At 35.6% G+C, this 16749-nt stretch overlaps 1 protein-coding gene and 1 pseudogene across 1 annotated transcript; one reads left to right on the top strand and one right to left on the bottom strand.

Annotated features, from left to right (window-relative positions):
- The first annotated feature begins 1974 nt into the window (after positions 1 to 1974).
- Positions 1975 to 11394, top strand: LOC105802516 (protein transport protein SEC31 homolog B-like; annotated as a pseudogene).
- A 2600-nt stretch (positions 11395 to 13994) lies between these two features.
- LOC105802518 (serine/threonine-protein kinase-like protein At3g51990) lies at positions 13995 to 16102 on the bottom strand. Its single transcript, XM_012634204.2, has one exon. It carries the CDS (start codon positions 15605 to 15607, stop codon positions 14288 to 14290), a length of 1320 nt encoding a protein of 439 aa, XP_012489658.1. The 5' UTR covers positions 15608 to 16102; the 3' UTR covers positions 13995 to 14287.
- Between the last annotated feature and the right edge of the window lie 647 nt (positions 16103 to 16749).

The following is a 16749-nucleotide window of genomic DNA, read 5'->3' as shown; positions in this document are numbered from 1 at the left end:
CTCAGAACAATTCCATAGAAAATTTTAAATCCAAATCATGTAGGGAAGGAAAGGTTCAACAAATAGAGAGCAAGAATGGCATCAATGACATGCAATATCTAAAGTGTTACAATGCTTCAAATGGTGATTCAACGATGAACAATGAACAAATCCAAATCCCGAATAACATCGATAAGTTCAAGAAAAACAAATTCAGTGGGGATTACACAGCCAAAAACATGTCCACATGAGCGCACTTTTGCCTGACACAAGGAAAAAACACTGATATGGAAGCGTTTTTCTAGGTTATCACTTGAAAACGTGTCCACATCAACGCGTTTTTAGATTTTTGGTCCATACCCGTTATTATTTTTAGAAACAACCTATTTTAGTAAATAATTTAAAAAATGAATATCTATTGGTATTAAACCCTAACATTATAACTAAAACATTTTAATTTTCGTTTTTTTAATAATATTTTTAACCCCCATGGTTCCTCTCCCTCCGTCACCGAGCAAGTATGGTTCTATAGGTGGAAAATCAAAGAAAAGGCAAGAGTTATGTTACAAATTAGAAAGACGTTACATAGATTGTAACAGATTCAATCAGAAATAAAGTGGAAAAGCTAGATTACATATTGATGATGCAAAAACTCGAAACTCCCCAAATGCTGTGTCCAATGAAGCTAGCAATCTTCCTAATGGAATTATTTCATCGTCACCACTTTCGCAATTCATTTTCACATATTCATTCAACTTAGTTAACGACTCTTCTTCATACGCCTTGGTAACCTCATGTTCCCTGTTTGAGTTGCAACTTGCATCTAGTGAAGTCGCGATATTAAGTTTATTGTTATCAATGTCACGAAATCTTTTTTGCGATAGTCACGATATTGAATTACTGTTTTCATGGTCATACTCAGCACTTTTGAAGTTGTGACATAAAATTATTGTCTGAAATATCGCGACACTTACTCAATGATGTCAGAATAATACCTATTGTTTTAATAGTTTTTTACATTTTAGTCCCTCAAATGTTACCGGAATATCACGAGAGCTTTCATAAGCCTACTTATGACCCGGAATTGAATAAATGATGTGTTTAGAAGTATTAAATGACGACTATCTTGTATGAACCGACTTATTGAATTTTGAAATGAAAGTATAATTGCTTCAACAAAAAATATGACATTTCATATCTTAAAGCTAATGTTCAGGTTGAGAGTAAGGTATTACACTATAGAAAGTAAAAGATCACTATATAATATATATAAATGTAAATGTAATGACTATTCAAAGTGAATTATAATATAAAATTATAAAAATAAATTTATACAATAATTTAATAAATAGATATTTTATTATAGTAAATATAATATAAAATATTATTAAAATAAAATCATGTTAAATGATTTAATTTTTAACATACACGTGGTTTTAATACTTTTAATAATTAATTTAGCAAAAACATAATATATTTTTAATATAAAATGATTTTAAATAATTATTTATTAAATTATGAATTCATTTTCAACTAATGTGGTTAATAATTATTTATTATAATCAACAATTTAAATATTATAAAAATATTATGATACATATTATTTTATTACATAAAATTACAATTAAACATATTTTTAATAAATTCATAAAAATAAAATAATTTATCATTTCTATTATATATTATTATTAATTTAATGTCTTTAATAATTATTTTTATTCTCACCTTATTATTATAGTTAGGATTAGACTACTAATTTTAATTCTATTGTTATAGTATTTAATGTCATGACCGGTATTTTTAATTTTAATGTAACCTAATTGGTAATAAGTTTATTTATATATACTTTTAATATTAATTGATATTTGCTATGTGACGTATTGAGAAATTGTCTCCTACTATCATCGGATTGGTTAATAATATCATGTCAGGACAAATTAGCAACAAGAATAAATGTTCAAGTTTTACCTTTTACTTTAAATTTTAATTAAAACAAAAACAAAAAAAGTCTTTTCCTCTCAGACTTTCAAGTGGATCTGATTCCGTACAATGAAAAACCCAAAGTCTAGTCTCCCTCCCGCCTCCTAGTGTTAGTCCTCGTCCTCCATCTCTCTGAATCCACAAAACATATCAAAACCTATTTCTTCGAGTTCTCTCCATCTTAATCGAAATCAGTTTTTTTCTTTGTAGTTATTACGCTCCAATCACTTACGCCCGAATAATTATTACCCATCTTTGTTTCTTTTTCACTGTATCGACAGATATATTGACAGGGGCATTTTTGGAGGATAAGAAACCGTAATTTTTGCATTTTAGTCATATGGCGTGTATAAAATGGGTCAATAGATCGGCCTCAGCGGCACTGGCCCCGGACGCGCCGTACATGGCGGCGGGGACAATGGCTGGGGCGGTCGATCTTTCCTTCAGCTCATCGGCTAATCTCGAGATCTTCAAGCTTGATTTCCAGAGTGAAGATCGGGAGCTTCCCGTGGTAGGTCAATGCCCCAGCTCAGAGCGTTTTAACCGCCTTGCTTGGGGGAAGAACGTATCCGGCTCCGACGAGTTTTCACTCGGGCTCATTGCTGGTGGCCTCGTTGATGGCAGCATCCATATTTGGAATCCGTTGACCTTGATCCTGTAAATTTAGTTTTTTATGCATTGTGTTTTATTTATCTAATTCACTTTATTTTTCGGTTGAATTGCAAATAAGGAGAATTAGTAAGGAATTTTCTTAATCTGCAAGTTAAGTGGATATGTTGCGGCTTTTAAGTGTATTATGTTTGTGTAAATGGTGACTGTTTTCTAGCATCTTGTGATTACACTATATTGCTATCTACTTTGACACATTTCTGATGTGGGCTTTCTATTGTTTTTTTATGTGCATTGAATTGCCTGGTTGTTTGGAGTGGATAACAAGTGACTTCTAGGCCGAACATGTTTTATTTGAGCCTAGAGTTTTTAGTGGTTGGATTGAATGATGTTTTGCCCATGATTCTAGATTACTTATTTTAACTGCATATGATATGTGGTTAGTTGAAATTAAAATCTGGAAGAGATGTGTTGTCTTTTTTTTTTTTTTTCCTCAAAAAGTAAAATATTTTGATATTTTTTTTAATGCTTTTTTTTTAGCTGGAGTCAGTTAGACAAAATTTACCGTAATTTTTTGTGCCCTATATTTGCATTGCCTTTGAGCATGCTGCATGCTTAATTTCATTTTGTCTGATGCGTCGATGGTATTGTTTTATGTTAGAAATTAGGAGTGAAAGTGAATTCAATTGGAGGTTCATAATTTAGAGAAAAATATGATGTTTGCATTTTTGTGGTGTTTTCTTCACTTGTTTGTTTGGTATTTGAATAAGTTGTGTTGATTCTTTTGTGCTGGGTAATTACTTGATGATTATGGAAAAGCTTGTTTTCAAAGGGCGGGAAACTATTTTATTTTCCTTGTATTTGCCTGCTGGATGCATTTCGGCCTTGCTGTATTTTGTTAGAAAAGAAAAGATGATCTTTATCTTTGGGGAGAAATTTCTTTTTACAAAATGGTTCATGACTTAGACCCTCTTTAGGGAAGTGGTAATGTTCTTTTATCTGTTCTTGTATGGTTTTTGTTTCTAGCGATCAAATTGGGTTACTCTCTCACATTTCACTTTTGAGAAGTTTTTTGCTAACTATTACTAGATATAACAACCTACCTCTGTTTTGGGATATTTATTTTTGTTAATATCATCGTTTTATTTTTGTTTGTAACAAAAGAAATGATGGTGAAGAAAAATTTAACTGATCTCCACCATAGATATTTTGCATATATGGTTAATGTGGCTGTAATTTACCTTTTCTTTACTTCCTTAGCTCTGAGGCAAGTGAACAAGCTCTGGTTGGACATCTTTCAAGGCACAGAGGGCCTGTGAGTTTTCTTTTTCTGTAATAAATGCGCGATCTTTCTTACATCTGTGATATTTTTCATCAAGCATTTGAAGATTGTGTGGTGTGTTTAGTTTTTTTCCTCTCCCCATATTTCAGGTTCGTGGTCTTGAGTTCAATGCCATTGCTCCAAATTTACTAGCATCTGGGGCAGATGATGGTGAAATCTGCATTTGGGATTTGGCAGCACCTGCACAACCCACCCATTTTCCACCTCTTAAGGTATGTACCAATTATCCATAACTTTTTGAATTGGAATCCTCGTGCGTCTATTATGTCATTGATAATAATCTTGTAAGTTCTGTTATGCCGTTTGTGATCTACTAAATGCCTTTAACTTCTGCGTATTTATTGCATCATTAATGTTGCAAGCATACCTTTTTTAAATATATTAATTAATGGTTTAGTTGGAAAGTAGACTACAAGATTACCTGATCTACATAGTTTTTTTGGTAATGATGCAGGGTAGTGGTTCTGCCTCTCAAGGTGAAATCTCATTTCTGTCTTGGAATAGCAAGGTTCAACATATATTGGCATCAACTTCATATGATGGAACTACCGGTGAGGAAATGAATGGATTTTATTGTCTTGTCATATATGTTTAGTAGGGAAGATAATATGTATGTTTTTATTTTTCCAGTTGTTTGGGACTTGAAGAAGCAAAAACCAGTTATAAGATAAATATATGTTATCTACCAAGCGAAAATATATGTGACCTGTTACTTCATTTGACCTAATCTTTTATATAAGTAAATATATATTGACAGTTTTGCAGATTCAGTAAGAAGGCGATGTTCTGTTCTGCAGTGGCATCCTGATGTTGCCACTCAACTTGTTGTTGCATCCGATGATGATGGTTCACCTACCCTTAGGGTAACAATCTTGTTGTTGATATTGCTTCTCTTGAGGATTACTATTTGTAGGGAATATGTTAATATCTTTAAGTTTTGCAAGTAGCTTTGGGATATGCGGAACATGATGTCACCAGTGAAGGAGTTTCTAGGGCATACAAAAGGTAAGCATGCTTGACAAGTTGATTCTTGTTCATAACTTGGTGATAACTACCTTCTTTGCTTTTAGATATTTTCTTCTGCCCTCGATCTGACCATTTTATGCAATTGAGTATTTGCTATATCACTTTTTTCACTCTTTCTAAAATTAAAAATCAGCAGCCTGAATATTTTTATCAATAAGAATGGCAATGACAATGGAAGGTCCAAATAACTCTTTCGGTTTGACCTTTTACTAGATCATTTAATGTGAGATGCATTTAATTTAATTCTTAAAGTTGGTGTGAGAGGAATTTTAAGACTGAGTTGGTTGCCCTTCTGTCGGAACCATTTGCTTTAGGGCTCCATGATAAACTTAGGTCTTTGTCTCTTTCCTGGTATAGGTCATCTGTTATTTTTTCTGGTAGTTATCTGTCTTCCATTCTTGTAGTGGTTTTATATTTTTTTTTTCTGGTTCTTTTAGTTGTTGTAAGTTAAAGTGGAGTTGTATTATTTTTGCTCTTATATTTGACAGCATACGCTGTTGCTTGTGTAATTACAATGGCATGGTGTCCCTCTGACAGCTCTTATTTGCTCACTTGTGCAAAAGATAATCATGCTATTTGTTGGGATATGGTTACTGGAGAGGTGGGGGGGGGGATGAGTTGATTATTTATATGCTTCAGCTTTCTTCTGCTGATTTTGCCTGTCCCTTTTATCAAACAAGTATATTCTCAATTTTGATTTTTTTCCCTCTTTTGGGGCATAGATTGTCTGTGAATTGCCTGCTGGTAACAACTGGAACTTTGATGTGCACTGGTATCCGAAGATGCCTGGAATTATATCAGCATCTTCCTTTGATGGCAAAATTGGCATTTACAATATTGAGGTGCGACCTTGTTTAAATTATATTTTCTATCACAGTTAACCTTTTTGTTAAACAAACGTTTCATGACAGTTTGACTTTTTATATCACAGATCAGTTGCAATCTGCCTGTGATTATTATACACATGTGGATGGGATTTATATTTGTTTCGAGAAACTGTTTCTTTTGTAATTTAATTGGCAAATGTTTGAAGCTTATTATTTTTGCTGGTTTGTCTATAAAAAAGATACTTGTCTGATCTGCAAACAATTTTTGCCTCAGAATATTTTCTTGGAACCCTAGATTTAGCACTTCTTTCAGGTAATAAGGGTTGCAGCCGATACAGTGTTGGGGAGCTTGATTTTGGTGCAGGTGATTATCAAATATAACCGTATGTTTTACTGTGTCAGTTGGTTTAGCAGTGATCAAATATGAATCATTGTAGACTGGGTTGGATAGGCTTAGGTTGAGCTTTAGCTTTTCCCGTTCTTTTCCCCCTCCTATTATAATTTGACCTTATTAGTATTAAGCTTTGGCAGTCAAGAAGAAACATAATGATGACTGTCAAAAGTTGGGGAAGATAAGCAGATATGGGCCAGATCTGTTTAAATAATCTTCACTGTTTATCTCCTATAAATTCATTGTTTCTGAGACAATATATATTTATTGGTACTTCAGTTTCTCTAACTAGTTTTGATGTTTTCTTTATGCAGCGTCTTTGAGAGCTCCAAAATGGTATAAACGTCCTGTTGGAGCATCTTTTGGTTTTGGAGGAAAAGTTGTCTCTTTTCGCCCTTGTTTATCTGGTTTAGGTAGTTGTGCATCATCAGAGGTAAGTATGTTGGTGAGGTTTGTTTTGTTCTGTTTTATTTAAATGCCACCCACATTCTTCTGTTATCTTATGGTCTTGTATATTATTTTTCAGGTTTTCATGCATAACTTAGTTACTGAAGAAAGTCTTGTCAGCCGTTCATCTGAATTTGAATCTGCAATACTGAATGGGGAGAGGTCTCACTAAGGGTTTTATGTGAGAAGAAATCCCATGAGTCTGAGTATGTTGCCTGAATTAAGAAAGTGTAGTTATTTTCTTCTTTTTTCTGTTGTCAAAAAATTTGGTTACCTCCACCAATTAATATTTTTGATGGTTCATTTTGAATAATTCTGCACAGATCTCAGGATGATCGAGAAACATGGGGCTTCTTAAGGTGATGTTTGAAGATGACGGGTCTGCGAGGACAAAGTTGCTCATGCATCTTGGTTTTAGTTTACCTGCAGAAGAAAAAGATACTGTACAAGATGACCTCTCTTGGAGTGTGAATGAGACTACACATGAGGATAAAGTGGAAGAAAAAATGGGCTATGGGGGAGAGAAAGAAGCTACCCTCTTTGCAGCTGATAATGGGGAAGATTTCTTCAATAATCTTCCAAGTCCCAAAGCTTATACACCTGTTTCAACTTCCGAAAATAGTTTTGCTGTTGAGAGCACAGTTCCTAGTGCAGATCTAATACCTCAAGAATCAGACGGACTGGAGGAAAGTGCAGATGCATCATTTGATGATGCTGTTCAACGTGCTTTGGTGGTGGGTGACTACAAAGGGGCAGTCGAGCAGTGCATTGCTGCGAATAAAATCTCTGATGCTTTAGTTATTGCTCATGTTGGTGGTTCTTCCTTATGGGAGAGTACACGTGATCAATATCTTAAGATGAGCCGTTTACCATACCTCAAGGTAAATTAAATTTTTATTTTTGATTAGCACTGATTGATTTAATCATATTTCTTCATTATTTCTTTAGGTTGTCTCTGCAATGGTGAACAATGATCTCACAAACCTTGTAAACTCTAAGCCTTTGAATTTTTGGAAAGAAACATTGGCACTCCTCTGTACGGTAAGTTTCCAATTTGGAAGTAGATAATGTACTGGTGTAGCCACAAATTGTATAACTGAACTTGTTGTTGCCATTATCATGGGCTTATTTATCATATTTGATGAGCAGTTTGCCCAGGGAGAGGAATGGGCTGTACTCTGTGATATCCTTGCTACAAAACTAATGGTTGCGGGTAAAACTCTGGCAGCAACTCTCTGTTATATATGTGCAGAAATATTGATAAAACCGTAGAGATTTGGTCAAGTTGCTTGACAACTGAAAATGATGGGAAATCTTATGTTGATCTTCTTCAGGTAAGTTGGCAATCGGTAGAACAACACATTTCTGATTGTCTAGTCCACCAATCTGACGATAGACTTTGTTTTCTAGGATTTGATGGAAAAAACGATTGTTCTTGCTTTGGCAACTGGCCAGAAGCGATTTAGTGCATCTCTATGCAAGCTTGTTGAGAATTATGCTGAAAATTTGGCTAGTCAAGGACTCCTAACGACAGCAATGGGGTATTTGAAACTCTTCGGGTCTGATGAGCTTTCTCCTGAACTTGTGATCTTAAAAGATCGTATTGCATTTTCTACAGGACATGGTACGTGGTTTAGGATATATCTCTGGTAACTGCTATAGTGCTGTTGCATTGGATTTTGTATCTACCACTGCTAATTTATATTTGTGCAAATAATTCACATGAAAAGTTCATGCTGGTAACTGAAAATGTCCACCAGTTGAACTTGGTAGGAAACACGATTGAGCTCTTCCAATTTGGATTGCTTAAACAGTGATGCTTTAGATTTAAACTAAAGAACTGTTAGCAACATTTTCTGGTCTCTCAATTTCTTTCAATTTATCTTACAGTTTTTTTTACTTGCATGTAATAGCAATATTTATGTGGCCTAACATGAAATTAGGTTGCTGTTAGCTTTGTAGACTTGAAATGTGCCTATTGAGGATATTTACTTTTATTCTTGCAGAGAAAGAAACCAGTGCTTCTGTTTTTGGTAACTCTCATCCCGCAAGTGGACCAGTCTTTGAGCCTTCACAACAGGTATATCATGGTGCTATGTCTTGCACTTTTGTTTTATAAGAGTTGTTTTTGAGTGAAAGTTCCTTGAGAATCTGTTGTGATGCTGTGAGTAGCCTTTTCTTTTCTTCTACTTTTACTCATTGCTTAGGAGTTAGCTACATCGCAAATTCATGCAAGTGTTCCTGATAGTGCTTATGATGAAAATTATCAACACTCTTTTTCTTCATATGGAGGGTATGCACCTCCTGCCTTGTATCAACCTCAACCACCACCTGCTAATACTTTTGTTCCTACCACAGCTCCTCATTTTTCCTCGGTATGCTGTACTGCTTTGCTTTTTGTGCATAGCATTCCATTTTGTTGATTTTGCTATTAATTTGTCATGTTATCTCAACACCTAGAACTATTTGGTTGAATTGGTATTTGTAGGTGCTTTCTATGAATTACCATTCTATTGGATGTATCCATGGGAAAAGAAAAGGAGAATGCTTGTTTAGAGTTTTTGGAGTGAAAGATTGCATTTAATTGACAGCGTGGAATTGGTATGTGTTTGGAAGTCTTGGCCTTGGGGGTTTTTTTTTAATCCGTGATTGATCTTCATTGACTTGACTGTTTTTCAATTCACAAACTGCCTTCCATTGCTTCTATCTAAAAATTGATTGCGACTATTTTTTCTTGAGATCCACTAGGGATAATAAAACTGTACAACTGAAAATCAGAACAAAACCAGCTTCATTTGTTTGATTGGAGTTGATTTTTTATATACCTTGGTTTGATCGAACAACGTGAAAATCTGTATACACAAAATGTAGAAAGAAGATTAGATACTTGGTAGAAGGCTCTTAGATGTCCTAGATGAGCACTCTGTTTTGACTTTCTAGTTCTTCCAGCCTTTTCAGTTTCTTATGTGCATGATGTTTTTTGCATTTTTATATCATTTTGATGCTTGACTAAATAGTTTCTTGACATTCCAGGCAAATTTTGCTCCTTCACCTGGCACCACTTAGCCTTCTGTTAGACCCTTTGTTCCTTCAAATCCTCCTGTTCTAAGAAATGCTGATAAATATCAGCAGCCAACTACCCTGGGTTCTCAGTTATATCCTATCTGTATAGCTACATTATTTTCATATTTGATGCCAAAGTTTCTGAGACTGGTATACTGAAATACTTTTGCATGCTTTCAGGGTGGTGCCTACCCTACGTATCCTTTACCCCATGGGGCCGGTTCACTTGCATCTGTCCCATCACCAATGGGATCTGTTCCTGGCCCAAAAGTGTCCCAAGTTGTAGCTCCCACCTCAACACCTAGGGGATTTATGCCAGCAACTAACCCACCTGTTGTTCAAAGACCAGGGATGGGCCCAATGCAACCACCCAGCCCTACACAACCGAGACCAGTACAACCAGCTGCAGCACCTGCTGCCCCTCCACCAACTGTGCAGACCGTCGATACTTCAAATTTTCCTGGTAATTGCTAGTTTCTTGGATGCTAATGTCATGCATGTTTATTGGATTATGGAGATATTCTGGTCATGTGGTATGTTCTCGTCACTGTATAAGTTTATTCCAGCAGGGTTTACCATCCAAAAGAATTGAGCAAAGTTTATCTTGACATTATTATTCTTCATCTGAAGAACCTTTATGAAATATGATAAATCTCTGTTCTTGGATTTCTTCAACTTAAAGATGATATGGGATACTTTTGGTGATGGCTTCATCTTGTTTGTTTTTCAGCTCACCAGAAGCCTGTAATCACAACCTTAACTGGACTTTTTAACGAGACATCTCAAGCACTGGGTGGCTCACGTGCAAACCCAGCAAAGAAGCGTGAAATAGAAGGACAATTCAAGGAAAATAGGTGCCTTATTTGCCAAACTCAACAGTGGAGACATTTCAAAAAATGCTTCTGATAAGCTCATTCAGCTTTGCCAGGCTTTGGACAATAATGATTTTGGTACAGCTCTGCAAGTCCAGGTATGGTGGGGGAAGAGTGTTGTTTATGGTGATTTCATCATGAATTTTGGCAACTGAAAGTAGTTTTCATAAGTAAAAAGTTGTTTTTCATTTTAACATATATTTCCTGGAACAGGTTCTTCTTACCACTAGCGAGTGGGATGAGTGCAACTTTTGGGTTGGAACTCTGAAGCGGATGATTAAGACGAGGCAGAATGTAAGATGAGGTAGATGTATAAGGGAGGGCATAAAATCTGCAATTATGGAACCCCCGGGGTCTGCTTTTATTTTTTCCTCAACATACTTGGGGGCAGGGTACTGATGAGTCCTTTGATGTACACAAGAAATAGGGCATCTCTTTGATTGCGGTGCAGAGGATATTCTTGGTTACTTCACTGCTATATATTGACGACTTTGCCTCTCATATACTAGTCCGTTGTCAAAGCAAGTTAGTGGGAATAGTTGCGATGCAGAGGATATTTTTTGTTTATTACACATTTTGTTATTAGTGGTATTTATAAGTAGAGTTGAGTTGGCTTATTTAGTTCAGTTCTGTTTCTTTTGGGGAGGACGGAGCGAATTGGATCTGACATGCTTTTCCAATGTTTGGTTTGTGCGTGGTAGTTAGATGTAAAACCCTTTAGCTTTTTTATTATCAAAACAGAAAATTACAAAGAAAGATTTATTATTATTTCTAGATTCTGGTAGATGTGGGTAAAAACAAATCATGTACCAAAATTACAAGAAATTTGATGCAAAAAATCAATTATTGCTTTGGTCATGTTGTCTTGGGTTTGCGCTTAAACGCATGTCTTCATAATGTTATAATAGGAATGACAGTCAACGGAATTTGGTTCTGGTTGGTTCCATCCAGCTTTCAAGTGGGCGTTAATATCTGAAATGCTCAGACCCATCGCTCAGGACTTAAACTAAAAAGGCAAGCAGAAATGGAAGTTCTCTTTAAAAATTTTTTTTGAAAAGAAGCACCGCCATCTTTAGACATTTTGCACAATTTGGTAACCACCAAAAAAAGAATAAGGTGCCTTTTCCACCATAGATATTGATTGATCATTCCTTGATGCTTTCAGTTTTCTCTTTCTCACAAACTCACACTCGATAGTCTGGACGGAACTAAAAGCATCATTAAGGGTCTTAACTTCAAATTTTTCATCTTTACTGTTTGCAATAACTGATAGAAGAAAAAAAAACTTCAATACTTGGATCCAGAAAATCAAACACAGCACAACCCATTTTAGTTTCATCTTTTGAAATTCATCATCATTCTTCTCGGATTTTCGTATGTTTCTATTGCCCCAATAAAAGCAAAGAAAATGTATTTACAATTCAATTTATTTCATGGTTATTTATCTTCAAACCCATATATATGTTATCTATGTGAGACTTTAGGCATTTGAGAGAAAATACATAAAAAGATATCAGAAGCTTTTAGTAACAAAGATAAATTTGATGGAAGAAACAGATTGTCTATGTGAAGATAAAATTTGCAATCATGCTAATATTTCGGCCCTCAGTAAAAGTTTTAATAGTTTAATAGATATTACTTCTTTATATTTTATAAATTATATAACAAAGCAAATAAAATAGAACAACAATTAAACAATTTAAGAGAAGTTACAAAATTAGATTTAAACAATGAATCTAAAAGATATTATTTAATATTAATAATAAATTAAAAAAGTTCATATTAATAAAAATATAAAACAAAAATAGATTTAAGAACTTTATATTATAAAAATAGTAATATAATATTAATTTTGTCTAAAAAAATATAAAAAACATGAAAAAAGAAAATTGCCATAGTTGAGCAATAATGAGGGAGGTTGAGGGGGGGCACATTCACCAAGGAAAGGAGAAGCACATGAAACTGGAAGTACCTGAGCTGTAAAGCCTTGATATTTGGAAAAACAAAAAAACAAACAAGGAATACATATTTTCTTGCTTCCTGATAAATAACTAAAGACGCATCTCCGTTTGAAACTTTGGGTCTTCCTCATCTTCATCTTCTTGTCTTTATTATTAATCGACTTCTTCTTTTTTTTAAAAAAAAAATGAAAAAGACATGGTGAGGAATAATAAGGAAAGGGTTACCAAATGAGCACTAACAGAATGGATTGATGAAGTTGGGTTAGTTATTATCTTTGTTCAGTCCTTTTCTGAACAGCAAAATCTGACCTAATGCTCCAAATGCAGCGCCAACTCAAGTCCTGTTTTTTAACTTGAAGCACAGTGGGTGGGGAAGTGAAAGCAGATTCATATATTGTCCATTGCGTGCCTTCCAAATCACTCTTCCTCCACATCTTATCCTTAATTTCTTTTCAACCAAACACAAATATACTAGGACCTCACTTGGCAAGACATGAAGATGAGATCCTACTTGGTTTCATTCTTTTGGTTCTAACCACAATCGATCCTATCGCCACAGAAATTATCTTTGGCTCAACCCCCAATATCTGGTTTTAAACACATCATGTGTGATTTTACCACCAGTCAAATTTTGGTTTTCATCTGTAGTATCATAGGTTGGTCCTAATAGTTAACATCATTAACCATTTTAATAAAAATTATGTGAAATTAAATCCCAAAATTGAGTATAATTGGATCAAAACCACCTTTACTTTCCGCAAATCTTTTAAAGATATTGGCCAAGCTGTGTAGTATTTAACATATTCAACCAATACATTCAGAATTATGAACAAGTGTTGACATTCAATGCTGTTATTGTATAAATTATAAATTAATTATCTGTCCTTAAGGCATGGCCAGCAAAATCCATACTGCCAGAATTCTTTGTTCATTTGAGTTCTTATTTGGCAATAATAAGTAATGTGAATTGAACCAACATTGCAATTTGCAAGGCAGTAAAATATAAATATATCATTAAAATGAAGATGACAAAAAAAGAGATGAATCATTAAAAGCTGTCCATTTTCACAGGGAAGTGCTGGGATTATTCTGGAAACCGTTAGAAGAAAATTCACATTCCAATAAGAAATTTCCATACAAACAAACAAAAATCCAGGTTTGATGAATTAATTATTCCATTGACATGATGATGTGCCGAATATCAATAATACCTTTGGATTTCCAGAAATAAGATACGATAATCTCTCTCTCCACCCTCTACCCTCTACCCTACAAAATATGACGAAGTAAAAGCAAAGCAAAGCAGACCCCTCTCATCTCAATTATTTATGTATGTTTTGGACTTTGATCAAACTAAACTACTGGGTTTAGCCTTTAAATTACATAAAATCCATCTACTTTCCCAAACCTTGCGTGAGAATGAAACGAAGTAATACGTTATTCAGTTATTGCGAATGCAGGTTCAAATTACAAAAAAAGAAGAAGAAGAAACCCATATATTTTGAATCACCTCATCATGCATGGATTCGTCAATTGTATGCTTTGCAGCAAAAACAAGATTAACAACCTAAGAAATGGACATTAGCCATGTCCTCATCTTACATACAAAATGAACACAACTTTAACAATTCAAAGAAGCTTTGGATATGGTTGAAATCACCAAAAACAAGTTACCAACAAGTAAAATACACATGGATTTGGGGTGGGGTGCAAGCAACTGAAACTTGGAAGCCTCGACTTTGCTTCATTGCCAACCATTTCAATGTTCATGATATACTACTGAATGTCACCTACAGCAATCGAGCAAATACATCACCTTGAGAAGTTTCTCCGGCTGATCGATTCCTCCTCAAACCGAAACCACCGTTCTTATCTTCACCATATCTTTTGCTGCTCCCTGATTTTGTTCCAATTCCAACAAGGTCAGAGCCACACTCTCCCTCAACACCACTCATGCTCATGCCCATTAGTTCCATCAGGTTGCTTCTGAACCCCAAATCTGAAAAGACTCTGCGCGAGTCCCTTAAGTTTTGCCTCCCAAATTTACCATCCATGGCATCCTCGGCGTTCCTACACTCAACAGGACGCCCCATTGTTTCCACCATCATACATGGATTGTTAAAACCATTCCATAGATGTAGAGGAACCAATTTGCTCAACCCTGTTAACCAACCAACCACCTCTTTCATTGCCGGCCGCCGCTCCCTGCAGGACCTCACACATTTAGCTGCTATGACAGCCAACTGCTTCCTAACAATAGGATCCGCAGGAGGTGCAATCCTTTGATCATATACTGCAACAATCTTCCCTTTCTTTATAAGAGGAATTGCCCAATCCACAATGGAAGGTGGTGAATGTGCAATGTCAATAGCTTTTCTACCACTAATAATCTCTAACAACAAGATCCCAAAGCTAAAAACATCAGTTTTTGTACTAAGATTATCAGGGGTCACATAACATGGATCAAGATACCCAATGGTTCCAGCTGGAGGGGTTGATCTAAGCCTATAATCATCAACACCACACCTGAGTGCCAACCCAAAATCACCCAACCTGGCATTGGAATTCCTATCGATTAACACATTTGCAGATTTAACATCTCTATGAATAATGGGGGGTTTTTGTGAGTGAAGTGTCTCTAAGGCTTTGGCAACTTGCAAGGCTAATCGAATTCTTCGACCCCAATTCAAAGGCCTTGAAGAAGAGGAAGTGTGAAGAACATCATATAAGGTGCCATTACTCATAAATTCTACCACCAATAAACGATCTTTAGCGTCATTACTAAAGCCAAGAAGATTCACCAACCCGGGACTTTGAATGTTGGACAAGATTTCGATCTCGTTATCAGCTTCCGGGTTGGTTTCTTGGTTTCTTAAAGATGGTTTCTTGATGGCAACGTGGCGTCCCCTGAGAACAGCCTTGTAGACGGAGCCGTGGCTACCTTTGCCTAGAAGCCTTTGGTCGGAGAACCCATTGGTGGCGGCTTCAAGGTCAGAGTATTCGAACTGTTGGATCTTGATGGGTTTTTCCTGCTTGTTGGTGACACCTTTGGTTGTGGAGGTGGAGATTATGGACACTGCTGAGTCTGCTTTGCAAGAAAGGTAACCCATCAAAAAACAAACCACGAAAAGTTACTTCTTTCTTTCTGAGTCTTGTTTGTGAAACGGGAATTTTGACAGGCTACAGGAAATATGAATCAGGAATGAACAATTATATCATTTCATTACTGGGCTGCAAATGCATCAAAGACTGAAGAGGGAAAATTGAAGTTTTTATTTTTTTCTTTTCCTGTCTTTCTATCTTGGAGAGGAAAGGAAAGGGGCTTTTGGAAATATATGAAGTGGCAGTGTTTCTTTATTGTTTACTTTTTCATTTTCATGTTGGGTTGGAAAGGGGAGGTTACATTTAGGGATATGGCAATGGCATCAAGCCTAGGTCTACAGCTGATCATCGGAGAGAGAGGCCCACCCAATTGGAATCCCGAGGGGTTTTGAACACATCAATTGTGCCATGAAATGTGTAACTAAAAAGTATTCACCCTCCAACACCAACACATCACAATCTTGCAACTCATTTTGCTAAAATCAACTAATCTCTACTAATTTGGATGATATATGATTGATGTGGTTTACATTCACTCTCCTTTTGTGGTTTACCTTTCAATATAAGTTTGCAAATGGACAACACACACAACAAAAAACATGTTTGCTTGATTGACACTGAAGGTTAGATAAGATGTGCATAGCTTTTGAGCTAACTAAATAAATTATTCAATTTCTACCGTTCATTGTCTTTTTTCCTTCTTACTGTTTCTGTTCTTACAAAAAAATTAGTTAACCTACTTACCATCCAAGCTCTATTATAAATAACCTGAGGTTGTTTTCCTATGGCTGCTAAATCACTCCATGTTTGGACCAACACCAACCATATTTGAAAGGCGCAGCGCACCCCGCTCACTTTGCTCTGCGGAGTTGACTTCATTTCATCAGTATGATGAACTGCCTTCAAGCTCTAAATTTTGGCATTACATCACATTGTACTACATTTCATATCAGTGTTCCTTTTCATCTTTTGCGGTTAACAAACAAAACTGAAATTGAATTAGCAATTTAGAAGCAAGTGCAAGTTGCAAATGTGAAAATGCAGTGCATCCACCCAGCAATTGTAGGCCACTAGGAAAGGGAATAGCGTTTTCATGTTGCCCTAACATACACGAAAGTCGAAACAGCAGACTCCAACTCATTACCTAATG

The sequence above is a fragment of the Gossypium raimondii genome, chromosome 11, assembly GCF_025698545.1.
Source record: "Gossypium raimondii isolate GPD5lz chromosome 11, ASM2569854v1, whole genome shotgun sequence".
In the NCBI taxonomy this organism is placed as follows: Eukaryota; Viridiplantae; Streptophyta; class Magnoliopsida; order Malvales; family Malvaceae; genus Gossypium; species Gossypium raimondii.
The sequence above is the reverse complement of the archived record's forward strand: the minus strand, read 5'-3'. Positions and strand labels throughout refer to the sequence as shown.